Raw genomic sequence first — 19487 nt, 5'->3', positions numbered from 1 at the left:
AAGCTCATCCGAGCTGCCTGATCAATGTTTTTCATTAGCAATTTAGCAAAGTTGATGGTGGTGGTGTGTCTGTGTGAGTGAAAGACAGAGAGCGACAGATTTTCTGCTATAACCTTCATTTTATGGAGGCACAGTGTGAGCACTCAGGTCGCATCAGAGCATCGGGCCGTATAGTGTGAGACCTGCATCGTGACCTACCAACTTCTAACCCCTGCGAGTCAATCGTGCAGTTTGAGCAGGAGCTGAATAACGTGACTGAAAAAACACGTAAACATACGTAGCATAAAGCTGGGCAAACAGTGTGCGATAAGTGTGCTGTCAGCTCATTGGTCACAAAGCAGGAGAGGGGCTGGGAATTATGTTTTCAAACAAAGTGTTAATTCCATTAAAAGTTATAGACTACTTTTGAGTCTCACTGTATTACGGGACAAAGTGCGTCCCTTATGAGCTCAATACGGGACGTGTACTTTTGTTTCTAAATACGGGACAATTCCGTATTTTAAGGGACGGTTGGCAACCCTAACTGGAAACAGTCGATCATGTCTGTTAAAGCTGAATTCAGGGCAAACTAAGCTAAATTAGTGTTTTTAGCTAACAGCTACAATAAGCATAAAAGTTACTGTTGGGCTGTTATTTGTTAACAGGGGCGATTTTAGCCCATTTTGGGCTGCAGCAGCATAAAATCCTCAGCAGGCTGGGTAAGCTTGCGTGAGCTCTCTGTGGAGGCTGTTGCAGCTGAGATGGCTCACCCGAGCGGTGCAAACTTAGTTACCTTCAAGGCTCCAGAGTCAGCTGAGGTCAGCAGCTCAGCCTCTGGGGAGGCTACAATCCCTGGAACAGCCAGGTCTCTACAACCAGAAACAGTCTTTGCATGTGCAGCTTCAGAACCAGACTTGAAGTTCCAGTTAGTGTCCGATGTCCCAGAAACACTCAGGTACTCACTGAGCAATCTCTTGAGGCCAACACTCAGAAAATCAAACAGTCTTTGAGCCTTTGTGGGAACATTTATCGTCTGTGCTGGAAAGGTGGAAACATCTGGGAGATGCAGCCTTAACACACTGGGCTTCACAAGTCCTTGGAAGCAGCTCACTAAACTCAGGGATGCAGACAAAATCAGCACTTGCAGGAACACAATGTGCCCTCTCACAATGAGCTTGGAAGCATAAACTGAGTTTTCCTCACTGACTGTTTTAGACAGGATTGTGGGAGCAACACAAAAAGCAGCTTCAGCTGGAAACACACAGTTTAGTGTCTTTGCTGCTCGCTTTAAGTCACAATAAACAGGAAACTCATTGTGTCTCATGTCAGAATCACTCATATACAGGAAAGGAAGAGGCGGAGCTTATTTCCTGCAGGGAGCGGTTAGCAGTCTGTGTCTTTCTCATTTCTGACTCCTAAAGAGCTGAAAAACACAGGCTGTTATTGGCTGGCTGACACTGGGATTAATGTCCTTGAAGCCAGCAGTCTTTAATGTCCAGGTTCAGAACGGGCAGGTGAAAAACAGTCCTTTATGTCCTCTGATGTTCAATAAACTGTCCTGATTACTGAGGGAGCAGAGAAAGTGTCTCCATCACTCACCACAGCTGGATGCTCTGAAATCCTGGAATCCAGCTGTGGAGAGGAGCGCCGGCGGCGTGGACGCAGTTTAGTAATCAGGGAACGGGAGGCAGGAGGGAAACACAGCTGGGACCAATTACACACACGAGACAGGAAACAGTAACACAGGACTGTCAAAGTAAAACAGGAAATATAACACAGAGTCCAAAGTAAGGAGACGTGGGACACAGTGAAGACACAGAAACAGAAACCAGAACTATAATCACAAAACAAACTCAGAAACATAAAGAGTGAATCAGCTGATTCAGTGTTTGTGACAAAAACATGGATCCTGGTTAATAACTTTTATTTGTTTGTTTCTGTATTATTTTGTGTATCGTTCTTATGAGCTGTTGTTTTGTCAGTGAAATATTATTTCATTGTTTTAAGCTTTTTGTTGACTTTGAAGTGCTTAAGTTGATATTTTTGAACATTTGATTTGTTCGATTATTGTCGAGTCGATAAAACTGTCAAACGCACAGCTGCTTCCAGCACGGCCGGAGGAGAGGTGGCCGAGCAGACGCACAACACACACAGCTCACAGGTTTGCATTTCTAGATATTGCAGATGTTGCAGAAATTGAGAGTAAAGAACTCAGAGATCCAGCGCTGTCTCCTGCCCCTTATTTATACACCACAACACAACGACAGGCGTAACTCACACAAACGGGTAACATGAGGCTCAGATGCTTTGGACGTGTTCACATATACTGGACACAGAATGATGAAGATGGAGCTGCAGGAAGGAGGAAAAGAGGAAAAACACAGAAAAGATTCACAGATGTGGTGAAAAAGGACACGACAGCTTCTGTTTGTTAGTTTGGTTTTTCTTTATTTGGTAAAGATTCAGAAATAAAGAGAAGATCACATGTTTGAATATTATATTAACGTTCTGTAATTACAACAAGTTGTAAAATCTTTCCAGAGTGAGACAGAGACTGTGCAGAGACTGTAGAAGGACAGAGCAGCAGCAGAGCAGTCCAGATACACTGATGATCCTCTGTCAGATCCAGAGGGACACACAGGGCTGATGCTGGACTCTACATTGTGTCTGACAGTGGAGCTGTTCTCAGAGCAGTTCACTCTGCAGCACTGACAGTCATCTGCACTTCATTCCTCTGTCAGTCACTGCTGGATGAAGCTCTCCTCTCCACCTCCCAGTAACATGGCCCAGTCAGAGCGTCTCTACACACAAGCTGCTGCTGCTTCAACCTCTCTGGATCATCAGGACACAGCTGCTCCTCTCTCAGCACACACACCGTCCTGTTTATTGCCACGACCTCCACCTGCAGAGAGAAGGAGGAAGAGCAGAGGAGATAAACGAGTGTTTCCAGAGACTCTTCATCAGCTGTCAGTCAGTGATGCAGCACATCCAGTATAAAGAGCAGCAGGGACGTCAGTGCTGGGACTGTACTAGGACTCATTGTTGCTTCACTTTTTCTAATCTTTGGATTTTTATTGAAGTTGCTGAAAATGTTTTTCCCTCCTAGTTTGAGTTTGGACTTTCATTCATTAGAAGAACCTTGGTGTGTCCACTCTGAGCTCTGTAGGAACCCCAACAACAAGCCCAACAATCCAGATGGACGGTTCCAGCTGTTAACTGGAGGAATTCCATCCAAACATCTGCTCTCACTAAATTCTTCCTCACCTACAGACTGTGTTCTTCACTGCTTTAAACTTGGAAATCAATGCAGTCATTGGTCTGCGTGCTGCTTTGTTCAGAGAGCTGATTGGCTGTTGACAGTGTTTGATCAGAGCGTGTCAGCCGTTACTATGGTGACCATAAAGGTGAGAAACAGGAAGTGTTTGTGTCCAATCCTGAAGCCTGTCACCGTTCTCCTCTCACAGCTTCACTGAGAAGCTGCAGCTTTACAGGAAACACTGGATCTTTGTTTCATACTGACTGTGTTTAGTACAATACTGCTGACAGCACCACCCACTCACTCCATCACTCTACTGACCTCAGAGTCTCCAGTCTGTAGTCTGGACTCTGCTGAAGATCAGACAGCTGCTTCACATCTGGATCCTTCAGGTTGTTGTATCTCAGGTCCAGCTCTCTCAGATGGGAGGGGTTGGACTTCAGTGCTGCTGCCAGATAATCACAGCTGATCTTTGACAAACCACAGTTCATCAATCTGTATAAAGAATGAAAGATGTAAGTTTATTAGACAAAGTGCTTGAAATCATTCAGTGTTTCATCATCTGTTCAGAGCTGAAGAAGGTTCAGAATGTAGAAGTTTAGAAAATGGAAACTCCAAACAGCTGAAGCCAACAGGAAGCAGCTTCAAACAGGAAACTGTGCAGAGTTTCAGACTATATGTCCTGATGCAGCCAGTTGGATTTTGGAGATTTGAATCTCTGTTCTGTGACTAAGTCCTTGAATCATTTCTTCCAGTTGGTCCAACAAGACAGACTAAGTATTGGACATGTGTTGTGGCTCCATCAGGGGAGCTTCTAAATGTGATGTGATGGCCCCTCTGGGTCTGTCAGGTCACAGCACTGAAGAGAGCTCAAACTGGGCACACAGTTGTTCCAGTCTGGACCAAAGACTCTATACTGGGACTGAGGGACTGCTTTGACTGCACCCACTGGGACTTTTGAAAGGCTCATGTTCTCACTTAGATCATCGATTTCTACTGACATTTCTTTCTGGGAAAAATGGGGATTACTTTGGAAACAGGAAGTATTTTCCCCAATAAGCAGCCCTGGATTAGTAAATCACTCCAACATGTTCTCAGGCAGAAGAAGCTGTCTTGTTATGAGGGAGAGAAGAAAAAGATTGAGGCACAGAAACCTGTTGAAAGAGAGATAAAGCAGCTAAAATCAGGTGTAAAAGTAAAGCAGAGGATGAGCTGAATAAAGGACACTCAAGGCTGGCTTGGAAAGGAATGAAGTCCATGGTGGGGATGCAGGACAAGGAGCAAAGATGAATGTGATGCTGAATCAGCAGAAGACTTGGACTCATTTGATTCCAGCTTTGATATCATTGATTTCAATGAAGAGCTTTGTGATTGTAGCAAAGGGCTGGTAGCTCTGAGAGTCCCACTGATGAGGTGTTTGTGTGGAAATCTCTTAGTGGGACCAAAGAGAGAAAAAGCCCTGGTCCTGATGCTGTGGGAGGGAAATGATTGAAGTGTGCTGTGAGGAACTGACTGGGAGATTTTCACACATTTTCCAGTCCTCCTTGGAACAACAGGAAGTTGCCAGCATATGGAAACAAAGGTTAAGTGTCCTATGGCACTCAGTGATGATGGTGCTGTGGCCCCACCACCTCCACCTCTTTGTAAAGGAACTAACTGTAATCTGAAGCTTCAAATGGAACTAAGACTTCCTCCACTAGGTGGCAGTGTCTGATGAGAAAGTGTTAGTGGAGCTGGCCTGGAGTCAGAAACAGGAAGATGCAGGATTTGGGCTGAAATGGGCAAAAGTGGTTAGCACTAGTGCCTTAGAGCAAGAAGGTTGTAGGTTGAAGCTTGTTGGTCAGCTGGGCCTTTCTGTGGAGGTTGGATGTTCCCCCACAGTCCAATGAAATGCTGCTTAGGTTCATTGGTGCTTCTACATTGGCTGTAGGTGTGGATGTGAGGGAGTGCTTCTCTGTCTGTTGGCCCTGTGATGGACTGCTCACCTGTGCAGGTGGACCACGCCTCTTGCCCTATGACAGCTAGGGCACAGGCTGCAGCCCTGTGAGCCTAAGCTGAATAAACAGTTAGCAAAAATGATCCATAGATGGCCTGAAATCCCCCAGTTAGCAGTTTGGTAGATAGCTATGACATGCTAATCCCATCCAGCAGCTGTATTCTACCTGTAAGCTGATCCCTGCTGAGCCAAAGCACTTTTTCATATACAAATTACAACCTTTAATAGAAACCTATTGGTCAGCATCTTATTAGCCTGCTGTTAGCTTCATTCCACAGAAAACTGAGAGAAACTAACAGAGTTGATAAAAGAATAAAGAGAAATGTGCTGATTTAAAGCCTTTGAAGTGCTTCAGATGATCTCTGTCCACTTCTGTCCACTCATTCATTCATGTAAGCTTTCTAATGCAGCTTTGATCTTCACAGTCTGCTTGATGAAACTCATTCTAACCCTGAATGTCAGAGTGTTGCTCCTTCTCTTTCCCATCATTCATGCTGGCAGTGGAGGAGATTTGGATGTTGGACTGTGTTTTGGATGATGTGTGTATGTTTGTGTTGGACTGCTGTCTGTAAAGCAAACGCACATTTTGCTTTGGATTTCAGTGTCAGACAGACTTTAAGGTGCAATGAAGAGTTTGAGAGTTTCACAGTGAATTTTCCACTGGAGGATTTTTCTTCTTCTTTGAAGGTTTGAAATGTGAACATTGTTCTGCTGCAGTCAATGGACTAAACCAGAGAAGAAGAAAACAGACTTTACCATGAAGATCCTCAGTGTGGATCAGTATAATATCAGCCTGATGTCTGCAGTTTAGTGTCAGCACAACTTTCACATCATATTCATCTCAGCACAACTAAAACATGCTGACTGACCTCAGAGTTTCAAGTTTACATCCTGGACTCTCCAGGAAACCACACAGATGCTTCACTCCTGGATCCTTCAGGTTGTTGTTCCAGCTCAGCTCCAGCTCTCTCAGATGGGAGGGGTTGGACTTCAGTGCTGCTGCCAGATAATCACAGCTGATCTCTGACAAACCACAGCTCTCCAATCTGTATAAAGAATGAAAGATGTAAGTTTATTAGACAAAGTGCTTGAAATCATTCAGTGTTTCATCATCTGTTCAGAGCTGAAGAAGGTTCAGAATGTAGAAGTTTAGAAAATGGAAACTCCAAACAGCTGAAGCCAACAGGAAGCAGCTTCAAACAAACACAACAAGAGAAAAAACTCTGAATGTTTCACATTAAACTGTGAGGAAGAAGCTACACAGTTAATCAGGGTCCCCTCTCTCTGAATCAGGAAAGGTGGGCAGGCCGCGTGTGGGCCGCGGGCCATACGTTGAGTATCACTGTTTGAAATGTGAACATTGTTCTGCTGCAGTCAATGGACTAAACCAGAGAAGAAGAAAACAGACTTTACCATGAAGATCCTCAGTGTGGATCAGTATAATATCAGCCTGATGTCTGCAGTTTAGTGTCAGCACAACTTTCACATCATATTCATCTCAGCACAACTAAAACATGCTGACTGACCTCAGAGTTTCAAGTTTACATCCTGGACTCTCCAGGAAACCACACAGATGCTTCACTCCTGGATCCTGCAGGTTGTTGTCGCTCAGGTCCAGCTCTCTCAGATGGGAGGGGTTGGACTTCAGTGCTGCTGCCAGATAATCACAGCTGATCTCTGACAAACCACAGCGCTCCAATCTGTATAAAGAATGAAAGATGTAAGTTTATTAGACAAAGTGCTTGAAATCATTCAGTGTTTCATCATCTGTTCAGAGCTGAAGAAGGTTCAGAATGTAGAAGTTTAGAAAATGGAAACTCCAAACAGCTGAAGCCAACAGGAAGCAGCTTCAAACAAACACAACAAGAGAAAAAAACTCTGAATGTTTCACATTAAAGTCGTACATTTCTCATAAAAACAGGACAAAGACTTGAAAAAGTCGTGTTTTTCCTTCCAGGAACCACATGGCTTCACTTTTAAAGGTGAAGTGTGACAGAAATGGACATATTTGAAGTCCAACACCTTTTTCCAGTCACATTATTAAAGCAGACAAACTACAAGCTCATTTTCATTCCAACAAGTCATCTTCTGACCTGGACTAACAACACTGGTCTCTATGTGCAGCTGGCTGTGAGACCAGTGCTCAGGGAGCGTCTACAAAGTGCAACACTGAACGAACATCACACACTCATTTGCTTCCAGCACTTTCACACAAACATCTACTGTCATTATTGTCACCAAACTCTGTGGATCCTTTATTGCAAATTCAAATGGGATCAAATGGTCAGACAAAAGAGGGTTATGAGGAAATATGATGAAATGTTGTGTATTAGCAGCAAGTTATTGAATCATTTTCCTCAGAAACCAAACAAACTGATTGACAAACATGTTTTTACAAACTCAGTGTTGGACTTGGATCAGCAGGATAAGCTGATGTTTAAAGGCATTTGAGTCTCGCTGTATGAGAGTCCAGTTCTTACTCAATATTTATGGATGATGTTCTTTCAGTGTTGCACTTTGTAGACGCTCCCTGAGCCTCACAGCCAGCTGCACATGGACCAGCTGACATTACCCAGCATTAGAGGCGGCTGTAAAAAATTCATGTTCCCATTTAAATGGTTTTAATTTGAATAAAACGATGTTGATTCATTCAATCCTGAATCGATGTTTCATATAAATGTATTTTGCCAGAATCTCAGGTTAAAGCTCACAAACTATTTCAACAAGCAGCAAACAGCTAAAACAGTAAATGAGAGCAGCTAAACACACAAAGATGGAAACACAGAGCGTGGATCGTTCACTCGACGGCACGTACACGGACACGGCGTCGGGGCTGAAAGTGGACAGCTCACAGATCCTGAAGCTGCAGGTTTCATCTGTCTCCAACCAAAACTGAGTGAAGCAGCAGCAAAAGAAGATCCAAACTCTGCTTCACGTTTGATAAATATGCTCATGAATTCTCTCTGACTTTGGCTGTTCCTGCCTGCACAGCTCTCTCTCTCTCAGTGTACTCCAAGAACAGCTTCAAACATCTGTTTCTGCATCATTCACTGTTTATTAGCCACCAGTCTGCTGTTGTGTTCAGTGCTGTCGGCCTCTGACAGTAAAGCCTCATTTCTGCTGTTCCATGGAAACTTTTTAAAATGATGACAGATTACAAACTCTCAGCTGTGTCTGTAATCAAACCTCTGTAACTTTGCTTCACTTCAGCAGCATCAGCTCATGTTCACATGTTGCTTCATGGTTTGCTTCAGTTTTTGATCGACTGCAGAATATTTTGAAGGTTATCTGCTATAAAAAGCCAGAAGAGGAAAATCTGCTTCATGTGTTTCTGTTTGATCCTCAGTGACTTTGACACAAAGGCCTCTGCTGTGATGATCACACCTCTGATCAAGTCTCACAGTGTCACAACTGATAAATGATCAGAGTTAGAATATTTCTGACTGTCTGCTGTGTGCCGTGACCTTTGACCTGCTAAAGACAGTCAGCTGTGGATTATTCATTGTTGTGTCTGATACTTAGAACTGTGAGGAAGAAGCTACACAGTTAATCAGGGTCCCCTCTCTCTGAATCAGGAAAGGTGGGCAGGCCGCGTGTGGGCCGTGGGCCATACGTTGAGTATCACTGTTTGAAATGTGAACATTGTTCTGCTGCAGTCAATGGACTAAACCAGAGAAGAAGAAAACAGACTTTACCATGAAGATCCTCAGTGTGGATCAGTATAATATCAGCCTGATGTCTGCAGTTTAGTGTCAGCACAACTTTCACATCATATTCATCTCAGCACAACTAAAACATGCTGACTGACCTCAGAGTTTCAAGTTTACATCCTGGACTCTCCAGGAAACCACACAGATGCTTCACTCCTGGATCCTGCAGCTTGTAGTTCCTGCTCAGGTCCAGCTGTCTCAGATGGGAGGGGTTGGACTTCAGTGCTGCTGCCAGATAATCACAGCTGATCTCTGACAAATCACAGCTCCACAATCTGTATAAAGAATGAAAGATGTAAGTTTATTAGACAAAGTGCTTGAAATCATTCAGTGTTTCATCATCTGTTCAGAGCTGAAGAAGGTTCAGAATGTAGAAGTTTAGAAAATGGAAACTCCAAACAGCTGAAGCCAACAGGAAGCAGCTTCAAACAAACACAACAAGAGAAAAAACTCTGAATGTTTCACATTAAAGTCGTACATTTCTCATAAAAACAGGACAAAGACTTGAAAAAGTCGTGTTTTTCCTTCCAGGAACCACATGGCTTCACTTTTAAAGGTGAAGTGTGACAGAAATGGACATATTTGAAGTCCAACACCTTTTTCCAGTCACATTATTAAAGCAGACAAACTACAAGCTCATTTTCATTCCAACAAGTCATCTTCTGACCTGGACTAACAACACTGGTCTCTATGTGCAGCTGGCTGTGAGACCAGTGCTCAGGGAGCGTCTACAAAGTGCAACACTGAAAGAACATCACACACTCATTTGCTTCCAGCACTTTCACACAAACATATACTGTCATTATTGTCACCAAACTCTGTGGATCCTTTATTGCAAATTCAAATGGGATCAAATGGTCAGACAAAAGAGGGTTATGAGGAAATATGATGAAATGTTGTGTATTAGCAGCAAGTTATTGAATCATTTTCCTCAGAAACCAAACAAACTGATTGACAAACATGTTTTTACAAACTCAGTGTTGGACTTGGATCAGCAGGATAAGCTGATGTTTAAAGGCATTTGAGTCTCGCTGTATGAGAGTCCAGTTCTTACTCAATATTTATGGATGATGTTCTTTCAGTGTTGCACTTTGTTTGGCACAAAATGAAATTATTTGGCCTCTCAGATGCTTTTAGAGATTCCCAAATGACTGATGATGACATCTCTGGGGTCTGATTAATAGAAAAAAAATCTCTTTGAGACCTTTTGTAACTGACAAACTCTTCATCTGCTAACAACACTGAGTTGAATCTCCATGGCTGATAGTTGGAGCAGGCATCAGGAATACACATTGAAAAAACAAGAGGAGAAATCACCAGAGTCTTATAATCACATTCTGTAACTAAAGGGAGACGTTTTTCTATACAAATATATGTTTTATGGACATTAGAAAAAAAAAAAGAGTATTGATGTGAAGCAGGATTATGAAATCTCCATACATCAGCCAGCCCATAATTATCAAGAAAGCTCTGAATGACGCATGCTGAGTTTGGACTAAGTGTACTTTTGTGTGAACTGTGGTCCATAGCAGATAATGAGCAGTTTAGGTCTCCCTCAAAGATGATATTGTGTGATGACATATTGGGGAGCCGCGCAAAGACATTAGTGAAAAATCTGTGATCGTCCCAATTAGAGGCGTAGATATTTGCTAAGATCAAATGAAAACCATAAACTATGTTTTCTGCACTTAAAATCCTGTAATTTTCTCATAAATCGACAGTGCGCCTTATGGATGAATTCTGGTTGTGCTTACTGACCTCGAACCGATTTTATGTGCTACACGGCGCTCAGAAACCTTTCAAAAGATGTTTTGGTACGACTTTGCTCAGCTACGAGGCCGCACCGCTTGATGGATTGTTGGAGCATTACAGCTACGAGGAGCCTCGCGGAGTGATACGTACTCTGCTTCAACGTAATATTACTGTATTGAGTGTGTATAAGGACCATAAATGGCACCTGTAAGAGACACGGTTACAAAGAGGGTTTCAAACTCCAGGCTGTCAGTCACGCAGTAGAACCTGGGAACAGAGCAGCTGCTTGTTATTATGCTCAGCGTCTGTTTACATTTTGACTGCACGATTGTGAGCTTTTTGTTATGCACAAAAACAACATTGTTTTCTTTTATTTATGGAGCATTATTATTTAATAAATGCTGATCATTTATTCCTGAGTAATTGTTTCATGTACATCTACGCTGTATGTTAATAAATGTGCCTGTGTGAGATTTGGGACACAGCTTTGACTAAGAACTCTCTTTTTGTTCGTACTTTCTGGCTTTAAAAATATCGAGATATATATCGTATATCGCCATCCAGCTAAAGAATATCGAGATATGAACTTTGGGTCATATCGCCCAGTCGTAATATTGCAATAGGTTGTCCGTTAAACTCAAGCGGGGCTTGGGCCCTGGCACGGCGTAGCCACACAATCCTGGTAGTAGTGACGCTCGGCTATGACGGCGTGCGGGTCACCAGCTGGCTTTCTCAGGATAGGGCTCCTGTGTGAGCGGTCGACAATAACGTCTTTATCCATACCCAGCACTTCACGTAGTAGCACGGATACGGCCGTGGAGGAGCTCGAGTCCAGGCCCTCTGGGATCCCTATGATGTGGATGTTAGCTCTCCGCTTCCTGCCTTCATCACATTTATCCTTCAGGTCAGACAGCTCCTCCTTCATACTCTCTACTGTAGACTGCAGGGTGGTCACCTCATCGCTCTACATTGACAGCCCATCCTCAGCTTCTTTCACTCTAACCTTTACTCCATCAACTTCGCTGCACGTCGCCGCCATGCTGTTAGCGATCTCATTTCTCAGTCCTTGCACGTCAGCCCTTATATTGTCAAAATCTTCTTTCAATGCATTTCTGAGTTCTTCTTTTAACAGCGTACTAATGTCCTCTTTAATGGATTGAAGAAGCTGCAGTTTTAGAGCAGTAGGATCCACATCACGCGCGTCTGTTGAGTCTGCTCTTCAGCGGCCGTAGAGCTGGACGCTGCCCTTTGGCCATCATCGATACTCTCGCCCGAGATCGCACCGGGGCTAAAATATTCACCTGCTCAGCTGTTTTTGATCAGTTTGAGCCTGTGTGGTTTGATCAGGTGGAGGAACGATGTGATGCTATAAAGACATCATCTTGTCCAAATGATGTTGTTCCAACACGTGTTTAAAAAGATTTTAAAGGTTGTCGGTTCCGACATCTTAGCGATTTTTAACAGCAGTCTTAGTTCAGGTGTTGTACAGCCTGTTTTAAACATGCTGTTGTACAGCCTGTACTAAAAACCTGATCTGGATCCTCTGTCCGCTCAAATTTCAGGCCTATTTCAAAGCTTCCCTTCCTGTCGAAGATTTTGTAAAAGATTATATTTGTTCAGCTGCAATCTGTTGTAAAGGTTTCAGTCTGGTTTTAAAGCTCTTCACAGCACTGAAACTGCACTTTGGAAAGTTCTTAATGATCTTTTATCAGCCACTGATCAGGAGACTCCGCTGTGCTTTTGGATCTGACCGCTGCCTTGACCACAGCATCTTGACCTCACCATTGGAGCATGGCGGCATCAAGGGCGCTCTATTAGACTGGTTCAGCTCTTTTATTAAATCGCATCCAGATTCAACGACCTCCACCACACCTCTCACCCCCCTTTCCTCCTCCCTGAAACTCAGAATACACACTCAGGATGTGAGCCAACAGAAGCCCAGGAAAGCCCCCGGACCAGATGGCGTCTCACCCTCCTGCCTCAAAACCTGTGCTGAACAGCTTGCTCCCATCTTTACTCGCATCTTCAACAGATCCCTGGAGCTGTGTGAAGTTCCCTCCTACTTCAAACGCTCCACCATCATCCCTGTTCCCAAGAAACCCACCATCACAGGACTGAATGACTACAGACCTGTCGCCTTGACGTCTGTGGTCATGAAATCCTTCGAACGACTGGTGTTAGCCCATCTGAAAGACATTACAGGCCACCAGCTGGACCCTCTGCAGTTTGCCTACCGGGCAAACAGGTCGGTGGATGATGCAGTGAACATGGGGCTGCATTACATCCTGTAACACCTTGACCGCCCGGGAACTTATGCCAGGGTCCTGTTTGTGGACTTTAGTTCGGCTTTTAACACCATTGTGCCTGAACTTCTCTCCTCCAAACTCTCCCAGCTCAGCGTGTCACCAGCTACCTGTCAGTGGATCACCAGCTTCCTGACAGACAGAAAGCAACAAGTGAGGCTGGGGGAGATCACCTCTGAAACCCGGTCCCTCAGTATTGGTGCCCCTCAAGGATGTGTCCTCTCACCACTACGGTTCTCCCTCTACACTAACGACTGCACCTCCAATAACTCTGCTGTCAAACTCCTAAAGTTTGCAGATGACACCACTGTCATTGGCCTCATTCAAGATGGTGATGAGTCTGCATACCGGCAGGAAGTTGAGCGGCTGGTACTCTGGTGCAGTCAGCACAATCTGGAGCTGAACACTCTTAAGACTGTAGAGATGACAGTGGACTTCAGGAGACATCCCTCAACTCTGCTCCCTCTCACCATATCAGACAGCCCTGTGTCAACTGTGAAGACCTTCAAGTTCCTGGGTACAACCATCTCCCAGGACCTGAAGTGGGAGACCAACATCAACGCCATCCTCAAAAAGACCCAGCAGACGATGTACTTCCTGAGACAACTGGGGAAGTACAGTCTTCCACAGGAGCTGCTGATCCAGTTCTACACTGCGGTCATTGAGTCTGTCCTGTGCTCCTCCATCACAGTCTGGTATGGAGCAGCCACTAAACAGGACAGGAGCAGACTGCAGCGGACTGTACGGGCAGCAGAAAGGATCATCGGCACGTCCCTGCCCTCCATCCAGGATCTGTACCTCTCAAGAACCAGGAAACGGGCAGGGAAAATCATCACAGACCCCTCACACCCTGCACACAGACTTTTTGATCTGCTGCCCTCTGGCAGACGGTACAGAAGCCTGCAGACCAGGACCACCCGACACAGGAACAGTTTCTTTCCCCTCGCCATCTCCCTTCTTAACCATTGACCTGTCACACTGCTCCCACTGCCAGACTGCAGCTGCACCTTATGTACATTTTGTAGTATTCATTCCACCTCATTCATTTCTGTATTTTATGTATATAAGTTAAGATTCGTTATTTACAGTTGGTTTACACAGCTTTGTGTATGTATGTGTAATGTGTATATATAGACGTGTGTGTGTGTGTGTGTGTGTGTGTGTGTGTGTGTGTGTGTGTGTGTGTGTGTGTGTGTGTGTGTGTGTGTGTGATTTACATTGCTGTGCTTGAGAGCCACCATCTACCGGAACCAAATTCCCTGTATGTGTCTGCACATATACTTGGCCAATAAACACGATTCTGATTATTACATTTGGGGCTTATATTTGACGGCAATGTGACCTTTGAAAAACAGCTGAGCTCAGTTGTACAGCGGTCTTTCTTCAAACTGAGGCTTTTATCTAAGGTGAGATCATTTATATCTTTTAAAAACCTTGAACGGGCGATCCACGTTTTCATGACGTCCCAGCTGGATTATTGTAACTCCTTATATGTTGGAGTTAGTGGGACCTGCCTGGCAAGACTGCAGCTGGTCCAGAAAGCTGCAGCTCGTCTTCTGACACAAGCTCAAAGACATTTATCGTCCCAACAACCACATATACGCTGGTCCCTCGCTGTAACACAGTTCACCTTTGGCGGCCTCGCTGTTTCGCTGATCTTTTTTGTGCAATTTTGCATGCTTTTGTTTTTTACAGCGCGTTGTGTTCTGCGTCCTGATTGGCTGTAGACCATTGTCAGCCAATCTCGTGCCGTGTCTCCTGTACAGTACAGAATGTGTTCAAATTTACAGCAGTGTGACTCTGCAGTGCTGCACTGTATGTTTGTACGTTTTGTCCCCAACAAACAACAATGATGACGAGACGTTTTGCACCTGTGGTAGCAGCCAAAGGCAGAGGAAGATGCTGACCATCATAGTTTCAACAAGGAGGCAAAAAGGTTGTAACTGTCCACAACAAGAACATCGTAAGGATGGAGTCAGCTTTGGCTTTGTGGATCAGTGACCGCAGGAAAAAGAACATCGTGCTGGACACCAACATTATCTGCATAAAAACTCAAAAGCTTTATGAAACTTTACCTGACAGCGAGGAGCCCAGGCCATGGACGAGTGCTCCTCACACAGAAGCTCATTTAATGCCAGCAAAGGCTGATTTGACACATTTCAGAAACACTTTGCTTTCACTCTTTAATAATGAACTTATTTTTCTATGAAGGTTTGAACTTTGTTTAAACAAGAGAGAAAAGTGTGAAAATGTTCATGCCTGTCTGAGAAAAGTGTAGAAAGTGTGCAGTGAGGGTTTAACTGCCTTAAAACTTCTATAATACTTGTAAAACATAAAGCTGCTACTTCATTCTGAGACTTATTTTTAGAACGTAACTCGATAAACCAGCGACCGCAGTAATGTATTGTGTTTATTTTGAAAACTCTCAACAGGATCTTCAGATTTATTTTGAAAGCTTTATCTGGAAAACACAAACACATAAGCAGGAAACAAAGAGCGTGATATGAAACGATAGACGTTTTCATATGGTCATCATATATACATCGTTCTATCGAACAGCCCCAGCTCCTGCTGTCAGTCTCTGTAAATCTGCTCTGAAAACACATTTGTATTCACTGGCTTTTAATACAGCATGAGAGTTATTTGATATTTGATGTGTGATATTAATATTAGGAGTTATTTTAATAGTTATCTTGGATTCTTGTACAGCACTGTGGTCAACGCTGCTGCTGTAATTAATGTGCTATAAACACATAAACAATCTGCAGTTAAACATCCAAAACTAAAGATGTGATCGCTGCCTTTAGAAAATGTGCTGATGCACAAGATATCAGCTCCATTAAGGTGGAATGTGGCCGTGTTAGAAACATGTTGGAAGAAGTTTGAAGCTGAAACTGTGAAGCTGAGAGTGAAAGAGCTCCAGCGTCTGTCACAGGAAACTTTCTTATTTCCACACTGATGAAAGCATCAAGCTTTGATTTCCTGCTGCTTTTATTGAGTCACACTGTGAAACTGAGCCACAGCTGAACCAGCATCCCTGTACAGCAGACACTTACAGCGCTTGGCTGCTTCCATTGGACCCTCTGCACAGAGCTTCAGTTTCCTCTTCTGGTCCCAAAGTGCAGAACAACAAGGTTTCAAACAGCTTCGTTCCAGCAGCATCAGCCACAGACATGCAGAGAGAATCCTTTGGTTGTGTTGTGTGTTTGCATATCTGCTGTCTGTGTTGCTTTGTGAGGATGGATCATCTCCTGCAGCTCCAGATAAACAAGCTGGACCTGAACCTGGTAGCTTCACTTAGAAGACACTTGTGACGGGAACGTGTGAGAAGTTTTGTGCAGACAAGTGTGGATTTAGAGTGTGGGACGAGCTCTCCACAGTCTTTGTGGAGATCCACATTCTGCATACTGCCTGTGAGAAGCTGCAGACATTTGTCCTCCAAATCCACTGAGCAGCTGCTCGTGGTGGTATTAGCTTCATGTGTGCGTGTTAGCATGAAGCCTCAGTCACACTCTGCTGTGGACACGGTCACGGACAGCTGGACGCCTGATGGACGAGTCGTCCTTCCTGTTAAACTTCTTTGAGCATGAGAAGCTCAGTGGACACTGTTCAGTGTTTTAACTCTCGCTTTCACTTCAGCTTCACCAACAACAGCACAAGCAGAGCAGCCCACTGCCTGCATGGCTGGGACAGCGCCCCCTGGTGACTGTAAACCACTACAACATGTAGACGGCCGTCTGCAGGCTGGATGTAGCACCACCGCAGAGACGTGCTGCAGCTCTGTTTAGTTACCCAGCTGACAGCAGAGGCTGTAGTTTACTGTTACCAACATGGAAAACTGAAGCTTCACCAGCTGGAGCTACAGAGCTGGAGAACAAAGGAGACTGAGAGGCCAGAATGATGTGGGAGGAAACATCAAGAGCCTGTTTGAAAGGAGACACATGTGGATGCTGTGCCAGTCTGTGGTCTGTCAGAAGTCAGCTGAGTCACACTGCAAGAAGCTGCAGAATCTCAGAGGAGGAGATTTGGAAGTGTTTGTGGGACAAACTGGACTCAAAGAAAGAAGATGTTTGTGAAGTCTTTGGTGGAGGTGAGCAGTGTGAAGCAGAACACATGCAGATGAATCAGGAGGGAACAAACTGAGTGGGCGGAGCTGCCTGAGCCCCGCCCACACAGACACAGCTCCTCTCTGGAGCTAAACTTCTGCTTCATCTCCGCCTCTTTTCTTCATCCTCCACCTCTCTTTTCTCTTCTTCAGTGTTCTGCAGCCACGGAGCCTCACAGCCGTTAGCACGCCCATACCTGAGCAGCTAGCATTACCCAGCATGCCGTGCAGCAGTGTCAGTTTGTAAATGTGCAAGAATTCCTGCTCCAAACTGTTTCACAGAGTGCTGTGTGCCGTGACCTTTGACCTGCTAAAGACAGTCAGCTGTGGATTATTCATTGTTGTGTCTGATACTTAGAACTGTGAGGAAGAAGCTACACAGTTAATCAGGGTCCCCTCTCTCTGAATCAGGAAAGGTGGGCAGGCCGCGTGTGGGCCGCGGGCCATACGTTGAGTATCACTGTTTGAAATGTGAACATTGTTCTGCTGCAGTCAATGGACTAAACCAGAGAAGAAGAAAACAGACTTTACCATGAAGATCCTCAGTGTGGATCAGTATAATATCAGCCTGATGTCTGCAGTTTAGTGTCAGCACAACTTTCACATCATATTCATCTCAGCACAACTAAAACATGCTGACTGACCTCAGAGTTTCAAGTTTACATCCTGGACTCTCCAGGAAACCACACAGATGCTTCACTCCTGGATCCTGCAGGTTGTTCTTAGTTGAAGAAGAGGAGGAGTCATTACTCAGGTCCAGCTGTCTCAGATGGGAGGGGTTGGACTTCAGTGCTGCTGCCAGATAATCACAGCTGATCTCTGACAAACCACAGTCCTTCAATCTGTATAAAGAATGAAAGATGTAAGTTTATTAGACAAAGTGCTTGAAATCATTCAGTGTTTCATCATCTGTTCAGAGCTGAAGAAGGTTCAGAATGTAGAAGTTTAGAAAATGGAAACTCCAAACAGCTGAAGCCAACAGGAAGCAGCTTCAAACAAACACAACAAGAGAAAAAACTCTGAATGTTTCACATTAAAGTCGAACATTTCTAACAAGAGTGTTTTAAAGACAGAGTCACTGATGATCATCTTCTGCCCAGTAAAACTTTGGTTTTCCACATGTGAGTGTTAATGATGCACAAAGACTGTGAGTGCAAAGAGGGAGCGAGGAGGATGACAGAGAGATGGTACAGGAGCATCAAGAACCCGGCGAGGAAATGAGCAGAAGGACTTTGGAGCCTGTTGGATTGAAGCTTTCACAGAGACGTGTTTGACTGGACACCACCAGGACAGACTTTTAATCCCAGGATTTGGATGAGCTTTCTGTCTTTATGGTCACAAATGATGCTGTAACTCTGTGAATGTCCTGGAACTGTCAGCAGTGTGGTTACGTCCTTTTGACCTGAGTTTCCACAGCTCTTATAACAGCAGTGTACATTCAGACTGAGACACGCTTCAGTCTGTATGGACCTGTTTCTGTAGCTGCCACCATCATTCTACGGTCGTGTCCAAATTCATGGGCTGCATCCTCCCGAGGACCCGGCCTTTGCGGTCTACGTGGGCTGGGTCCTCAGAAGGTCGGGTATGCCGGAAGTAAACGGCTGGGGAAATTGGACGGTCTAGCCTTCTGATTAGCGTCACCGCTGTCTCGGTGGAGTTTAATAAACTCAGCCGTCTGCTCCTTGCTATCTAAAATATAACAGGACACTGGCGTAAATTCTCGACCGTCTCATACTTCTGTTTAATCAGTTTTCTGTTTGACGTTTATTCAGCTGTGTAAAAACCAAGGAGGAACCCACCTGGGGGATTAATAAAGTTTTATTTTATCTAATCTAATAACTTTAATCTCAGCCAAACCGATTTACTCACGAACAAACAAAACACTGAAAAAAGCCAAACAATAACATTTTGAGGTTGTCTAAGTGACTTATATATCACGTTTAACCTGAGCAGCGAAACTCCGCGGTGATCTGAAAATGATGTGCCAGGAGTTGTGCCGTTCTCGGCGGCTTCAGTGACCCTCGAGCTCCCGGCGAGCTATCGAGCTGGTGGGTAGCAGACGTCTCCGAAAACGTCGAAGCACTTTTGCAAATATGCGGTATCTTGATAAACCGAGCAGATATTTGATGTTTACACAGCTACTTTCTCGCCTGAAAATATGTTAAAAGTTTATTTTGTGACCGAAAAAGTTTAGTATGAGTAATTTTAAAACTTAGTAGCGGCCGCCATTGTTGGAAACTGGAGTTTGGCTGGGCCGCGCTATGAATTCTGGGATATGGTAGGCCACGAAGGACACACCCGACCCATCCTTCAAATTCGGGGAAAAGGAGGACGCATTTGTTGGCTGCATTCGGAGGAGTCTACGAATTTGGACAGCCTTCGACGT

General features: G+C 44.5%; 1 protein-coding gene across 1 annotated transcript in view; it reads right to left on the bottom strand.

Annotated features, from left to right (window-relative positions):
- Positions 1–19487, bottom strand: part of LOC309701483 (NACHT, LRR and PYD domains-containing protein 12-like) — a 442279-nt gene that overhangs the window by 157483 nt on the left and 265309 nt on the right. Inside the window, exon 12 of the mRNA XM_082525719.1 lies at positions 17746–17943. Within this exon, the coding sequence (XP_082381845.1) occupies positions 17746–17943 (198 nt within the window). The remainder of the gene's footprint in view (positions 1–17745; positions 17944–19487) is intronic.

The sequence above is a fragment of the Aulonocara stuartgranti genome, assembly GCF_965226115.1.
Source record: "Aulonocara stuartgranti genome assembly, chromosome: 23".
In the NCBI taxonomy this organism is placed as follows: Eukaryota; Metazoa; Chordata; class Actinopteri; order Cichliformes; family Cichlidae; genus Aulonocara; species Aulonocara stuartgranti.
The sequence above is the reverse complement of the archived record's forward strand: the minus strand, read 5'-3'. Positions and strand labels throughout refer to the sequence as shown.